General features: G+C 36.0%; 1 protein-coding gene across 1 annotated transcript in view; it reads right to left on the minus strand.

Annotated features, from left to right (window-relative positions):
• LOC141429678 (uncharacterized) overlaps positions 1-15,575 on the minus strand; it is a 264,174-nt gene that overhangs the window by 144,238 nt on the left and 104,361 nt on the right. Inside the window, 1 exon segment of the mRNA XM_074090108.1 lies at positions 6,101-6,184. Within this exon segment, the coding sequence (XP_073946209.1) occupies positions 6,101-6,184 (84 nt within the window).

Raw genomic sequence — 15,575 nt, forward strand, 5'->3', positions numbered from 1 at the left:
TTTAGGTATATTTTATACCTTAGGCTGCTATTTACTCTTAAACTACTAATAATTCTCAAGAAAACTTAACCGTTATAGTTTTTTCTTGTACCTAAGTTTGATATACTTACTACCATCCTGAATTTGGACTGGACGCTCGACTTTAATGAAAATTTGCACTTCAAAGTTGAATATTTTGCAAAGAAATCACTGAATCGAAAAATCGTTGTTACAACCCCCTAACTAATTAGGTTTTAAAATACCTATCCAACGGTACCCCACACTACAAGGTTGGATGAGAAAAAAAAATCACCCCCACTTTACGTATATGGGGGGTACTCTAAAAAAATGTTTGTTTTAATTTTTAATACTACTATTTTGTCGGCATAGTTTACATATGTATTCGTGCAAAATTACAGCTTTCTAGCATTGATAGTCCCTGAGCAAAGCCGCGGACAGACAGACAGACAGACATGGCGAAACTATAAGGGTTCCGTTTTGCCATTTTGGCTATACACGATGTAATTTTTGGGAATGCCCACGAGAAAATTAGCTAAATTTTGGAATTAAAATTCAAGTTGATACTTACTAGAGCTAACGCATGCGAAGTATAATAAGTGAAAGCTAACACTCGTAGTTAAGATAAATAGATGAAGTATAAGAAAAATGACAGTGATTTATCGAGTGTTAAACATGAAATAATCCGACGTTCTGAATCTAGGCCACTCCCGAACTCCCGAACAAGATTCAAGGACCAAGAACATCCAATAACGACGCCCAATGCCTGAATCGATGAATAAAATAACCTTTTCTGATTTGTTTACCTGAATAGCGTCTCAGAATAAAATCAGTGTGATAAATAAATCCCCTTGAGGAGTGTAATATCGACCTAAATTTAGCTAGAGACAAAATCCGATCATCGACAGAAGAAAATTGTTGTTGTCAGCTTTTTATGGGCTATCTTTATCCGTATTCGACTGAAATTGTATTATCATTTCAATGTAAGTAAATGGCGTAAAGCTGTACTTTCCGAGAAGGCCGAAGAAAGAAAGCAGACAGCCGGTGAAATTACTGGCACTTGAGGTATCCCATCTTAGGCCTCTAGGTTGGCAACTCAACTGCAATACCCCTGGTGTTGCAGATGTTTATGGGCGGTGGTGATCTCTTACCACCAGGAGCCCCACTTACTCGTTTGCCATACAGTCGAATAAAAAAGTTTAAGTTTCCAAGAAAATTAGAGAAAAATGTAAAGGCTAAATGTGAAGTTGAAATACTTATGGACATTGTATATTTACCGAAACTCAAAAGAACTTTTTAGCGTAGCAGGCTAGCAGCTAACAACAAGTTGTTTTAGCCATATTTACGTTTAAGTAATTTAATACATAGTAAATATAAGGTTACAACATACCTAAATGCAATGGAAAGTCTGCCTGTTCGGTTTATCTTCCCAATGGACCCAATACAAATATTGAAAAAAAATGGTGTACACCAGTAGCGTACAGCAAGTTTGATGTTATGCATACTTAGAAAAAGATAAAGCTGACTTATAATCCCATAAAAACAAATCCCTCGCGAATGCCAGTGAGTAATAATAAAAAGTTAGCCAAGGCGCTAATAAGCTCTACGTACCTAATTACTGGTGTTGAGCGTAACAAAATGCCGGTCACGGCGCGCAATATTGCCTTCATAATAAGCCTCTCCTGGATGGCCTACATATTTCCATTCCCGCCACGTTCGAGGCTCCTTTATTTTTAGACAAAATCTGCTTTGCATATCGGTTTTTACACTAAGCACTGAAATTAAACTGAAATCATAACCTTAAGAGCACATCAGAGCGGATTATTACCTACTCCGTTTCTCAAATAAACTAGATAATTGCTAGAAAATTATATTACGACGCCTTTGTAGTGTTTTAGGTACTTTAGCTATATATTCTGCTATTTCTTAAACAAATAATTAATCAATTGTTATTGTTACTATTGTTAGCAATAAAAATAAATACTGTTTAGGTATACTAATTGACCTAGTTTAAAAACAAGCAGAGCTTGTACTATGGGTACGACAAGACAACAAATAAATTAGATAAATGAATACTTAAATATATGTTAAACATACAAGACTCGAGAACAAACACTAGTTTCCTTCATACATAATTATCTGTTCCGAGCAAGGATTGAACCCGGACCCTCTCAGTCTTTCCGGTCGTCAACGTACGAATACATTGCGATGCACTCGCTATTCATCTTGAATGCCTTTTATTCCTATTCTGTATTATTTTAGATAGCAACCTGGTGCCCCTGGTGTTGCAGGTGTCTATGGGCGGTGGTAATCTCTTACCATCAAGTGACCCACTTGCTCGTTTGCCATCCAGTCAAAAAAAAAACCTTTCATACATTACTCTCCACTGTGTCAAAGTAAAGTTAATTAAACCTTTAAAACTTAGCTAAAGTGTAACTTTGTCTTTTACGTTTTAATTCCCTTTTATTTCCCAGGTTCTAGCGTAACAAGGAGCTAATTCAGCGTTCACGTGGGAACAAGGAAACCCAGTTAAGTCCCATTTTGAACATTAGGTACCGAGCGCAAACAAGTCTGTGAACTTGTTCTCAGGAGCGGAGTCACACGGGGCGATTTTATTGCCAATGGGACCTCTGGGACCTCTGCTAAGGAAGCGTTGTGAGCGAGATGGTATTCCGTCTAGTGTGCTGCGCTCGTGTGCCGCTTTGTTATGGTTTTATTGGGTTTATAGTAATACCTGCATCGCTTGCTAAGCGAGTGAAGTACGCAGTGAATGCAGCGTCACGTTTCTTGGCATAAGTCATGTAGTACGTACCTAAAGGTAAAAGTTGCTATAGATACGTAGAAAAGTTAAGAACCCCTCTTGCATATTATATACTGCTCATAACTCTATTCTCTATTTTGAACATCAACTTATCGATACGGGCACATTACTAGGAAGTATAAGCAAAAGGAGTTTTGTAAAGTTTTTAACTTATATTTTATGTTTATTTGATTTTGAGCTAAAGCATTTTTATCCCCCATGCGAAAAAGGGGTGTTACTGGTTTGACGCTTGTGTCTGTCTCACTGCCTGTGCAATCGTAAGTCTCAAACAAAAGGACCGATTTCGATGCAGTTTTTTACGTGAAAGCGAGTTTCCTTAAGGTGGTTCTTAGCTATGTTTGATGAAAATCTATTCAGCCGTTTTAGAGATATTCAAGTTTGAAATTACAATGTCGTGTTTACATTTTACTTTTCTAAGTTGGTAAAAATTATAAGTTAAATCTAGAAACAGCCGGAAATCAAGATTATTAACTTATGGTAATTATAAATATGAAAGAACCTTTGTTTCTTTATAAAATTCTGCAATAGTTAATGCTTTTTGCCCGTAATACTTTATTCTGGGATGTAGAGCGCTCGGGAAAGATTTAGGTCATATTGTAATTACACTATACACGTGCGCTGTACTTAAATGTAGCGGATCTCTCGAGGCTTAACTATTAATATTATATTAAAATTACTAAAAGCTAAAAGGTTACAGTAATGTATTTTTGTCTTAAAACAAATATTAACTGACTTGAAATTAGCATTAAATTATAAATTAAATACAACCATTTACCATGTTTAAGATTAAATGTTTTTTTCATATGTACAATTATGTATTAATATGATTATGAAATAAAGAATTAACATTAAAAAAAGTTTAAATGATACACTGATTCATTACATTTTTCTCATATTTTCACTCCCAATTTCTTCAATCTACTTGTCAAAATGTCCGGAGTTCATTAAAAGTAATATCCCGTGCACACTAATATCCCGCAGCAAAAATATTTCAATGATAGGAATAGAATTGACCATTCTATGAGCATTCTAGCGATTGTTACATTTCAGGTAAAAGCTCACAAAAACAGAACATTCTAGCGAGCACTCTGCCGGTGTTCTAGCGAGCATTCAAATGAAACGGCGGTAAATTTGTTTCGAGCTTTTTGCCGAGCATTTACTAGGGGGCGTTCTCTAGACTGGTCGTGTAAATATTCGTAGAAATGATTGGCTCCGTTCGTTGTTCAATTCGATCGATAAATTAAAAAACGACGAATGCTCGATGTTCTGATTACAAGTGAATGCTCAAGTTTATCAGGACCTTAATGGGATGAAATTGAAAACAATCAGATGAAAAAACAAGCCGCGGTGGCCTAGTGGTTTGACCTATCACCTCTCAAGCAGAGGGTCGTGGGTTCAAACCCCGGCTCGCACCTCTGAGTTTTTCGAAATTCATGTGCGGAAATAAATTTGAAATTTACCACGAGCTTTGCGGTGAAGGAAAACATCGTGAGGAAACCTGCACATACCTGCGAAGCGATTCAATGGTGCGTGCGAAGTTCCCAATCCGCACTGGGCCCGCGTGGGAACTATGGCCCAAGCACTCGGATCTTGTTCTGAGAGGAGGCCTGTGCCCAGCAGTGGGACGTATATAGGCTGGGATGATGAAAAAACAGTTAAACAATGAAACTCACTCATAATATTAGTTAGTTATTAGTTTAGCTCGACATGTTTCAGGCTAGTCCGTAGACCTTAACTTGATTAAGGACGTGAGTTTTCCGGGTCCATATCATTTGATATCAATTTTGGAACGTTAACATATCGCACCATTTACTATTTGCCACAACAAAACTTGTAAAACTCCGTCATTGAACTTCACGTTCCTACACTCTATTCAAATTACATAACTGAATTAAAATTGCGCAAGTAACTAGCATATTATTATGCAGAGTAATTTATTCAAACGGAGCTGCAAAAGAATTAATTACTAACAGACTGGCGACTCGACTGCAAACTAAAGAATTCCAGAAAGTCACAGCAGCCGGCAATTCACATTTTGGCTTTAGTTTAATGAAGTTTAACTCGAATTTATGATTTATGTTAATGATTATTTTTGTTGCTGCTGGAAATGTCACTATCATTATAAATATAGTATTCTAGATTTAAGTGGAAATTCTTTCATTTGAGATAAACTTACTGCTAGGTAGGTATTTATGGCTCTTAATTTAGTCTGCCTTTTTACCACACATCATTGTAATACTTAGTAAATTTTGAATGAATTTTAAAAAGCAAACAAAAAAGGAACCAACTTAAATAATTATACTGCTAATCTTACGCCATTTCCTAGCACTACAGTTAAATTACAACAAGGACACGTGGGTCAAATTGTGACACTTGTTCTATCAATTTAATCTAAAATATTGACTTGAACTTAAGTTGATTCGATTGAAGTTAGAAGAATAGTTAGGTATAAACAATACAGAGGTTTTTGTATTGTCTAGTAAACATAAACTCGTCAAGTCCTTATTTAACAACATAAACACTGATACGCTCAGCTAATTTATGCCAACAGGCTTCAGGCCTTAGCCCTGGCCTTGCTGAGCCAACGCAACGCTCGCCAGCCCAGTTGCATTATCGTTTTCCCACGCCACAACCTTGCGGATACAGAGCGACTAAAGCTCGATTACCAAACCACTCAATACCACCTCATTAAAGATGATTAATTTGAGCGATGTTGTTTTCATTGATGGATGTGTTACAGTCGATATAATTACGATTAGTGTCGTTTAATTGTGATTATATAAGTTGAGGTAAAGAATGTTGTTAAAAATAATATATTTATATTACTCACGATCGCATTCACTGTCTTTTTCTACCTTCATCGTATATTATATACCCTTGAACAGAAGAAAGTGGTGAATATTCGATTGTGGTTCCAAGTGCATTAGACAATAATATACCTACAGCCTCTGGCTATGTATTCTATGGCTTGTGGGCAACTTAATATGGTATTGCGGAGTTCAATTCACTAGTCTAGGATAGATAAAAAAGCCATCGTATCTTAGTGGTTCAGTTTATACCTTCTCAAGCAGAGGTCCATGAGGATTCGGATTACGTTTAAAATTTACCATGAGCTTTTCAGCGGAGGAAAAAACCGTGATAAAATAATTCTATAGAGCATGAAAAGTTCGCGATTCGCACTGGACCGTAAGAACATAGCTCATGTTCTCTCAATCTGAGAGTCTTGTCCAGCAGTGAGACGCGTTATAGCCCAAAGATATAGTTCTCTATCTAGTGACTAACCTGAGTCGTGGTGTGCCGAAGGCGAGGGTGCAGAGAAGGCGCTGCAGCCGGCGGCACGCCGCGCCAGGCCGCCCAGCTCGGTCACTGCACACAATGAAATAAAATCATTTTAGGGTTCCGTTGTCTTACAAGGAACTCTAGTTTCGCCATGTTCTTCTCTCTGTTCACGACTTATGACTAACTTAGAGGCTGTTAGTCTAACAGCCTCTAAGTTATTCATAAGTCGTGAACAGAGAGAAGCTGTAACTTTGCATTGACATGTTAAACAAGTGAACAAAGTGGTAAAATAAAATTCTATAAAATAGTATTTTGTTCTATACGTAGTCTCCACTTTTTCCTCGTTTAAATTTATAGTATGTATATGTTGTATCGTTAGAAAGGATATTAAAAAAATATGGTTTGCGCGGACCATTTTTCGATTCAAGACACAAAAATGAATCTGATATTTTTACATTTTTACCTAATTGGTTTCACAAATGTTTAGGTACACGACACCACGTCAAATAAACATTTTTAATCATAATGTGATATAATAGGACCAATCTTAATTTTCTGTAACAGATTAAATAAAGAATATTTTCGGATTTTCCTTTTAAACGTAATCAAATCACAGAGGATAATCTCAACTTGAGAATCCTTTCGAGCTATTAAATACGTCGAGTTTGATGTAAAAGTGTACAATAAAGACGTGATAATTATGTTTTATCGCATATCAGAGTTGTCATATCCCACGGCAAATAAGAGAAAAAGTGTGAAGCTGTATTCGAGTGTTCGGCTTTCATGATTAACTCGCCGATCCGCCGCGTAGTGTTTCCATTTTCCTGGTATTTCACTGAGGGAAGCTGAGAAACGTTGAAACGAGTTTTCACAGCGAGATAACAAATAGGCCACGGCCGCTTAGTCACTAATAAACGCGCATTACTGAAATGGGATTCCGCTAAGCTATGAAAATTAAATGGTCTGCTCTCAAATTTAAATTATCCCGAGATGAAAATTAAATAAAACTGGCGCGGCCTGTAAACTTTAACCTCGATTCGGATGAACTTTTCTGTATGGCTAAATTTCCCCGGTGGCCATGCGAATTGTACACAGATCTATTTTAAACGCGGTGCCGTTTTGCCATTTTAGCGCGCGTTAAAACCTGCCTTTGTGCGCGGAAACAATGACACCTACGCCACATTTGTGTCGTTTAATAATTAAAACTGCCTTCTAATACAGGATCCTTAAAAACCGATCAGATAACCAAATGAAAAATGAATATTATTTTTATGTAGGTAAGATAAAATATATTCAAGTTGATAATATGCCCAAAGACATCTGTTCAAAGTAATATTATATGGAAAAAAATGTAATCAAACATAGAAATTAATTAGGATAAAGAATTAACCTAGCAAATCAAAGAGGGAACGCTGCTAGCATCTTCAGAACCTTGCTTAAGGGGTCTGGTTTAAATCAATTCTTTTAGTTTTCGTTATTATTATTATTTGACTTTTTATGTAGGTATTTTACGTTTAGGTTAGTTTTATTTGAATTGATATGTACTTACCTATTCTTTTCTGTTCAATGTAAATAAAATTTACTAGAAAAAAACCAAACATGGATAACCTCGAACAAACTTCTTTATGCGTCATCCGCGTTATTTTACTAGAATACTCGTATTTTATTCCATAAAAAATAAAACTTCATTCAGCCCCTTGAATGGTACACTTCGTTCGATACCTACAAGGGATTTAAGACTACTCGGAATGTTCGTGAAAATTAAGACTAGAACAGCAAATGGAATAAAAAAAGTATTCGCAAGATAGAACGCGTAAACCTATTTTAAATAAAGCAGTCGTTAATATCAACAACACCTGGCAGATCATATCAACGTTCAAGTCGAATTAAGATTAATCATCTGAATTAAACGTAGATTAGCTCGCAGAGACTGAGATGTTTCAACAAAATTGAAATTCGGCTCAGCGAAACTAAGCAACATTTAAATTAACAACACAATGCCCTTTCTTTGGAGTTAAATTCTAACGAACTTATCCAATTTACTTCACCGTTGTCAGTTAGCGAGTTTAACTTAGATAATGACTCAGAATCTTTCCTCATAAAATCTTATTTGGGTTAAAAATCTTGCTAACTTATCCGTAGAAATTAATTGGATGAAGTTGTATAATAGGATGGAATATCAAACAGGGCCGATAATGCTGATTTGGAATCTGGTCCGACGGTTGCTTAGATAAGGGGCGGCTATTTAATAACGTCGGATAGCAGTTGGATCGCTGCCATTGGTCCGAGGGGTGCAACTCACAAGGAACGGCGGGCGTTTATGTCGACGACATTATATCTCGGCGTTAACGTCATTACGCGCCTGGTTCCGTGATAGCTGACAACATGTTGGACGATGAACTAGAGTAGCATCGTTAGGAACTTCGTTGGTATTGGATGCGATTAAAATGTATGGATGGGCGGGCAGTCAGCAGTTGCGGTTAAGTTGCAGTTGAAATATAGTCCGTTTGTACTGGACCTGTTCTTAGAGATTTTAGCCATATGCCGGCAATAACCAATACCGTAGGTATTCGAGAAATGTAGTCTGGTCTGCTATTTGGTGTAAAAGGATTCTATTTATAACTTTTTCTTGGCTGCATTGCATATGGCTAAACTCTATTAGAACTCTAAGGTCCAGTGCAGTTTGCATGCAGAACGGAACTGCAATGAAAATGTATGGGTAGTCAGCAGTTACATTGCAGTTGAAATGCAGTTTTCACTGGCCCTAAGATTGAGTAGAAATTTAAATGCTATTTTACTATACCTATTGACACTATGATGTTAAATGCGCAGCGTGTGTGTAATTTTAACCTAATACTGGTGCTACACGGTCTTGATGTATATATTGAGTAAAGAAATAACTCGACCTATAAATGTGAGTTGAGCAGTTTAAATTTTAGTTGTCATAAATGGCGTTTTACGACAATTTAAATAGTATAATCTGTTAGCATTTAGCATCTTTCCTAGGTTTAAGTACCAACTGCATTTCGCAAAATTTTAAATACCTACGCCGTTTTTTTAATATTTAACCTAAAAATCAGCCTTTATTTAACCCTTTTAAAGGTTGATTTAGAAAAAAAACCACGAGTACCACATTTTTTTTTATTTACAATAGTTAGAACACGAAATTTGACATCTGTGGTTACTATTTTCCATACTAAACTTCATCCCTTACTATACCCCTTTAGGGGTTGAATTTCCAAAAACCGGTCCTTGGCGCTCGCGCTAAACGCTACGCAAAATAGCTCTTAGTCTCAATACTTTGGACTGTGCGTTAATTTGTTAGTCAGTCAGTCATTAAATCGGCTTTTATATTTATCAACACTTAAACAACAGTCAATAGGTCATCTATTTGAAGGTGCTATAAAATACCTAGTACTTAAAATTATAGTTACGAAACGAACTTGTAGGTAGATATATAACATCTTGCTTCCGCGCCGGTGCACGCACTACGACTTATATGAGCGACGTTGATAAATTACTAACATGAATTAACCTGTTGTTTTAGAACAATAAACATAGTATAATTTACTTACTCATTTGTTTTACTAGTTGGCTCATTGCTTTACTTATCGTACAAAGGTTTACCTATCGCTCTTTTTATTTACTATTGCACGCGACTTCGCGTATCCCGTGGGAACTTTGCGATTTTCCGTGATAAAAATGACCTATTCTTAGAATCTTAAACTATGTCAATACCAAATTCCATCGAAATTAGTTCAGCGGTTAAAGCGTGAAAAATTTGCATACAGACAGAAAGATTTACTTTCGCATTTTAATGATATTATTATGGATTATTAAACTTGCGGTTTTCGTATGTAGGTTTGTCCTCGAAAGTCGAGTTTCACTAAATTCTAGTGATCTAATTGCCCAAGGATGACAATGCAAGTACAGTTAATAAAAAAGCTTGTATTAAAAAAAAACTTATTTGTATTTGACCCGGCACTCTTGACTTGCGGCTACGATGCACTCCTTACTATAATGGCTACATCTCGAATTGCATCCCTGACATACTAATTTGCTACTGTAAAGAATTTCCTCGATTTTTTGTCTGTAACCTAATTTAAGCTTGTTCATATAGATAGACAGTGCTTTGAACCAGTTTTAGAATCGATTTTGTTTCTAAGATGGGTGTTTAGACCTAGCTTAGCAACTGCAATCCCGTACCTACAAATCTAAAAAACTGTTTGATTATCCAACCATATTTCTCTCTTTTTTTAATACATATTCTCTAAAAAGCTCTTAATATTTTATGTAATAGATATCTGTGATGCCGTCTGGTAATAGAGGTGAGACATATTTACTAGAATAGGTTTTTGGAATAGGTTTTGGCTTGGACGCGTGAGTACGCGTTCCCGCCCGCGATTCTTTTAGCGTACGAGTATTTAGGAGTACGGCGGCTGACACGTTCCGCCAACTTGAAAACAAGCTGATATGTACACTTTTTAATTGAAAAATTTATATAAATTGCTGACAGTCCTAAGCCTGTATGAAGTATGAACGGAAGTTTTTAATCGGTATTTAATATAAGTAAATATTAAAAAAAATATGAAGTGTGAAGACTGAACTGTGACGTGGAATTCGATTCGATTTTGTTCGATAGTATTCGTAATACTACTAAAACTAGTACGATGTATACGCAATCACGGGAACGTATTTACGGGAATCATTTTGTTTACGCAATGAGTCAATTGAGTTAAGTACTCGTAGATACTCGTGGACCTAGTCTTTGGATCTAGTCTTTTTGTGGACGCGTACTCGCAAGACTCAGTCCGCGTTTTGCCTAGTACGTCTCACCTCTATCTGGTAATTCAAACAAAATAAACAGAGCGAGACATTTCAGATAGATACATGCATGACACATGAATATGAAATAACAAACTTATCATAGAGCCATGAAATAGGTCCCTTAGTAACCAATCTATTTCGTAACCAAAAACTATAAACTTTTGTTGCTTATTTACTAGCTGTTGCCTGCGACTTCGTCTGCGAAGAATTCGTTTGTTCAGCACATTTTCCACTATCATATGACCAAGATCGCTGGGATAAATACAATTTCCATATCAAATTTAATCTAAATCGGTTCAGACTTTATTATATAATACAATAAATAGTAAATAAATAAATATCATGAGACACGTGACACTAATTGACGTAGTCCCAAACTAAGCAAAGCTTGTAGGTACCTACAGCCAAATATGTGGTCTACCACCATAAAGTTGATAATCGTTTGCATGTCATAAAACAATAATTCCAATAGACGTATGAAAATGAAAACGAAAAATGAAAATGAAAAATGAAAAATGAAAATGAAAAATGAAAATGAAAATGAAAATGAAAATGAAAATGAAAATGAAAATGAAAATGAAAATGAAAATGAAAATGAAAATGAAAATGAAAATGAAAATGAAAATGAAAATGAAAATGAAAATGAAAATGAAAATGAAAATGAAAATGAAAAAAAAAATGAAAATGAAAAATGAAAATGAAAATGAAAATGAAAATGGAAAATGAAAATGAAAATATCTTTATTTAAATCAACAATGATTGATTGACGACCAGATGGCCTAGTGGTTAGAGAACCTGACTATACGAAGCTTGAGGTCCCGGGTTCGATTCCCGTGTCGAGGCAGATATTTGTATGAAAAATACGAATGTTTGTTCTCGGGTCTTGGGTGTTTAATATGTATTTAAGTATATATCTATCTATATAATTATATTTATCCGTTGCTTAGTACCCATAACACAAGCTTTGCTAAGCTTACTTTGGGACTAGGTCAATTGGTGTGAATTGTCCCGTGATATTTATTTATTTATTTATAATGATTCCACTACTTACTCAGTACTCACTATTGACATTTGGACTTACTGCTACTATGTCTGTAAACTTGAAAGTTCGAATTTAGTGACATATTCATTTGATAGGAACTTGTTTAAAAAGTGATAGACTACTTATTTGGCTGATGATACTATGGATATTAGGCAACGGATAAACATACTAGATAAATACATATTAAACATCCAAGACCCGAGAGCAAACATTCGTATTATTCATACAAATATCTGCCCCGGCCGGGAATCGATCGAACCCGGACTTCAAGCTTCGTAGTCAGGTTCACTAACCACTTGGCCATCCGGTCGTCATATCTACAATAATAAACATCTCATCATTTATAATATTGGCAGGATAGAATAGAATAGGATTAGTAGGATGAGATAGGATAAGTTAATTTTTAAGCCAGTGCCGTTGCATCTTAAACAAATGACGATTATTCTACAAATTTTATACAGCCGTCGTCGTCGCCGCATTGTTATGTTAATGTTTATCTCACGTACAATTGGTTAAACAACGTTATCCGATGAGTGCATAACATGTGAGATTACATTAATGACAGTTATAATTTCCTAGTGGAATTGCCATTTTGGGCTAAGATCCTGCATCGACATCCGCGCCTGGCTCTATGCCAACTCGTCATATTTCGACTTCGGCTGTTTCCTTCCAAACATCGTAAGTTATCAAAAGATATACTCTGAAACCAACCTTATGTAGAACGAGACATAGTGGCTTTTGTTAAAACACAATTGGGGGGATATTCGTGGCAGGAGAAGTCAAATCAACTGACTTTGTGTTTGTACTCCCGGAGACATAAATGTCTCGCAATCTAATCACAGTACATAAATGTATCAGCGATGCTCTAATTGGGGACCGTTTAGATGACTTTTATCTTGTAGATAGGGTTGATGAAATCTGGCGCTTTAGGATGAGGATGTACATGTAGGTATATTTTATAGAAAAAACTTTTCGAATGTGGAAGGTAAAAGAAAACCTGCATTCTAACCTCCTTTGTCTCAAATAATACTTATCAATAACGTGGATTAAGATAAAAATAGAAAAAGATAGGTTTACATTTTTGCACTAATCAATGCTACATAATATGAAGATTATAGTGATAATAATGGTTATAAGTACTATACAAGAAAAACTTTATAATATTAAACCAGTAAAGTTCAAATTAAGTAATTTTGTTTCCTAAGTTCCTGAAGGGTCGTGGAAAGAAAATTTATGATATTTAAAACTTCGGTGTAAAGCGCTTGAATAAGACTAAAAATTGTTAGACGTAGGTAGGTACATGAGAGTTGGGCGAGTTCGCAGCACTGTAGTTATAACACCGGTACCGACTCATTCACAGCTCAGCCACGAATATTTGAGACGAGCAGGCGAATTTTATAAGCTTGCTATTTCCTAAAAATGGTGCGATGAGCGTCTTGCAATGAATAGAGGATTCTCGTACCTACTATCGAACCAATTAAATCGTGATCTACTGAAGTTAGAACCTTTCCACAGGAAAAGTTAGTGACATCACATTGCTCGACAAGGGAATTCATTATGAAAATTACTGTGAGAACGCTCTATGGTGGGTCAGAACAGAAATCAAATGGTGCGTACGTTGGTACCTTACTCATAGGCCATAACTAACATACTATAAATAGATGCACTGGTACTAGACCTACCTAGACTCCTAGCTCCTACCTAGCTCCGAGCTACAGCATCTGCAGCTGTATTTAAGCTAAGGAAATGCCATTAAATGTTAATTAAGATAGCGGTGGTAAAAAAAGTCGGTGCCTTAACATATTTGCTTCCATTTTTCTATCCAACTAGTATGAAAAAATGTGTTTTTTTGTGAAATGTTTTGCTCTATAAATGTTGATCTCTAACTAATAGTCTCTACCACTTGAAGGTTGACTGGCAGAGATCCCATCAGGAATAAGTTCGCCTTTGTGATTTTCCTTGTACAATAACGAGTAAAAACAAACAAACAAAAAGTGAATAAGTATATAATTTAAGCAACCGACCCTACAATATATCCGACTAATTTATTTTGTTGTCGTTTCATATTAAATCATAACTGAAATAAATGGAGATGTCCTAATAATTAAATTATTACACAAAGAATTATGATGGTACACAAGATGATAACTGAATATATTCAGGCACAACCAACGTACCTAGTACAGTTCATTAAACTCGTGTCTTTTGTTTAGATACGAATAAATCAGCCAAGCGCGTGCCTGACCACGCATACCTAAGGGCCCAGTAAGGGCCCGCTTTGAAATTACTTTTTTTTTATTAGCTTATATTGTGTCCCACTGCTGGGCAAAAGCCTTCTCTTTTTTCTTCCACTTCGTGTCTCTATTGAAATTACTTAGAATTTTAATTTCTTTAACACATTCAGTGCCAAGAACCCGCTGGCGCGTTCTCTGTTCATAGGCAGTTTTCGCTAAAAGCGGAAAAACGCTGCTACGTGCTGTTTGTGAATTATTAAAGCAAACTTTTGTAAAAGGTGACGAGTAGTTGACTATCATTAATTGTAACTAGAATTTACTAATTTATTGATCTATAGAAAACTGTAGGTTAGGCTAGGTTTGTTTTATAACAATTCTGAACAAAAAGTTATGACAAACGATACATTCTGATAGACACCCTCTGACTTTCAACAAAATTATGCAAGCCGATATGGACCCCTACGCCCTAAGACCAATCTGTGGATGATGTCAATTAAAAAGAGAGCCTATAATTACCTGGATGTGGGTGCGAATGCTGGTGTTCGACGGGCGGCTGCATGGACGACAGTGCCGACAGCGGCGTATAGCGCGCCTCGTCGTCACGGGAGCAACTCTCCTGCACAAACGTATTTACTTTAATAGGTGCACATGTTTGAGCTTCCGCTGCAAGTTACATGATGTTAATTAAACGGCTGAAAACCTTAAAGGAGTTTATTCAAATCGAGAGTAGAATCGATTTCACTATACTTTAGTGCTGTGCTCGATCTAAAAGTTACGAACGTCTTCGCCGATTAAATGTTGTACCGAGGTTCTAATTTGATAATTTAATACTGGCTGTTTTTGTGTCAGTTTGATTTTCTTCTAAAAACGGCATATTGGAATTGACTAGCACAAATTACGAGTTCACTAGAATTACTTATGCGTATATTCTTTGAAATAATTAGGGTATTTCAAAATAAATGGTGTTGGGTTTTCAGTATATTAATGAAACATCTTATTTTAGTTGGATCGCACGACTAGGTATGCAATTTATATTAAGTCATCATCATCGGCACTGGATTGCAACTCGGCACGAATTTTCAATCACACTATCTAACGTCCCAGTGCTGGTCACTCAAAGTCAAAGTCAAAATATCGTTATTCAATTTAGGCTATAACAAGCACGTATGATTATGAATGTCAAAAAAAAAAACTACCACCGGTTCGGAAAAACCTCTGTTGAGAAAAATCCGGCAAAAAACTCAACGAGGTTCACTTTCCCAGTTGCCATCTTTATTATACCATACTAGCAATACAGGCAGACAGCAAAATGGTCGATCTATTGAGCGTTAATACATATGACAACACTGGGATATTTATATCTTGAATGACGCTT

Source organism: Choristoneura fumiferana, chromosome 7 (genome assembly GCF_025370935.1).
Source record: "Choristoneura fumiferana chromosome 7, NRCan_CFum_1, whole genome shotgun sequence".
Lineage (NCBI taxonomy): Eukaryota > Metazoa > Arthropoda > Insecta > Lepidoptera > Tortricidae > Choristoneura > Choristoneura fumiferana.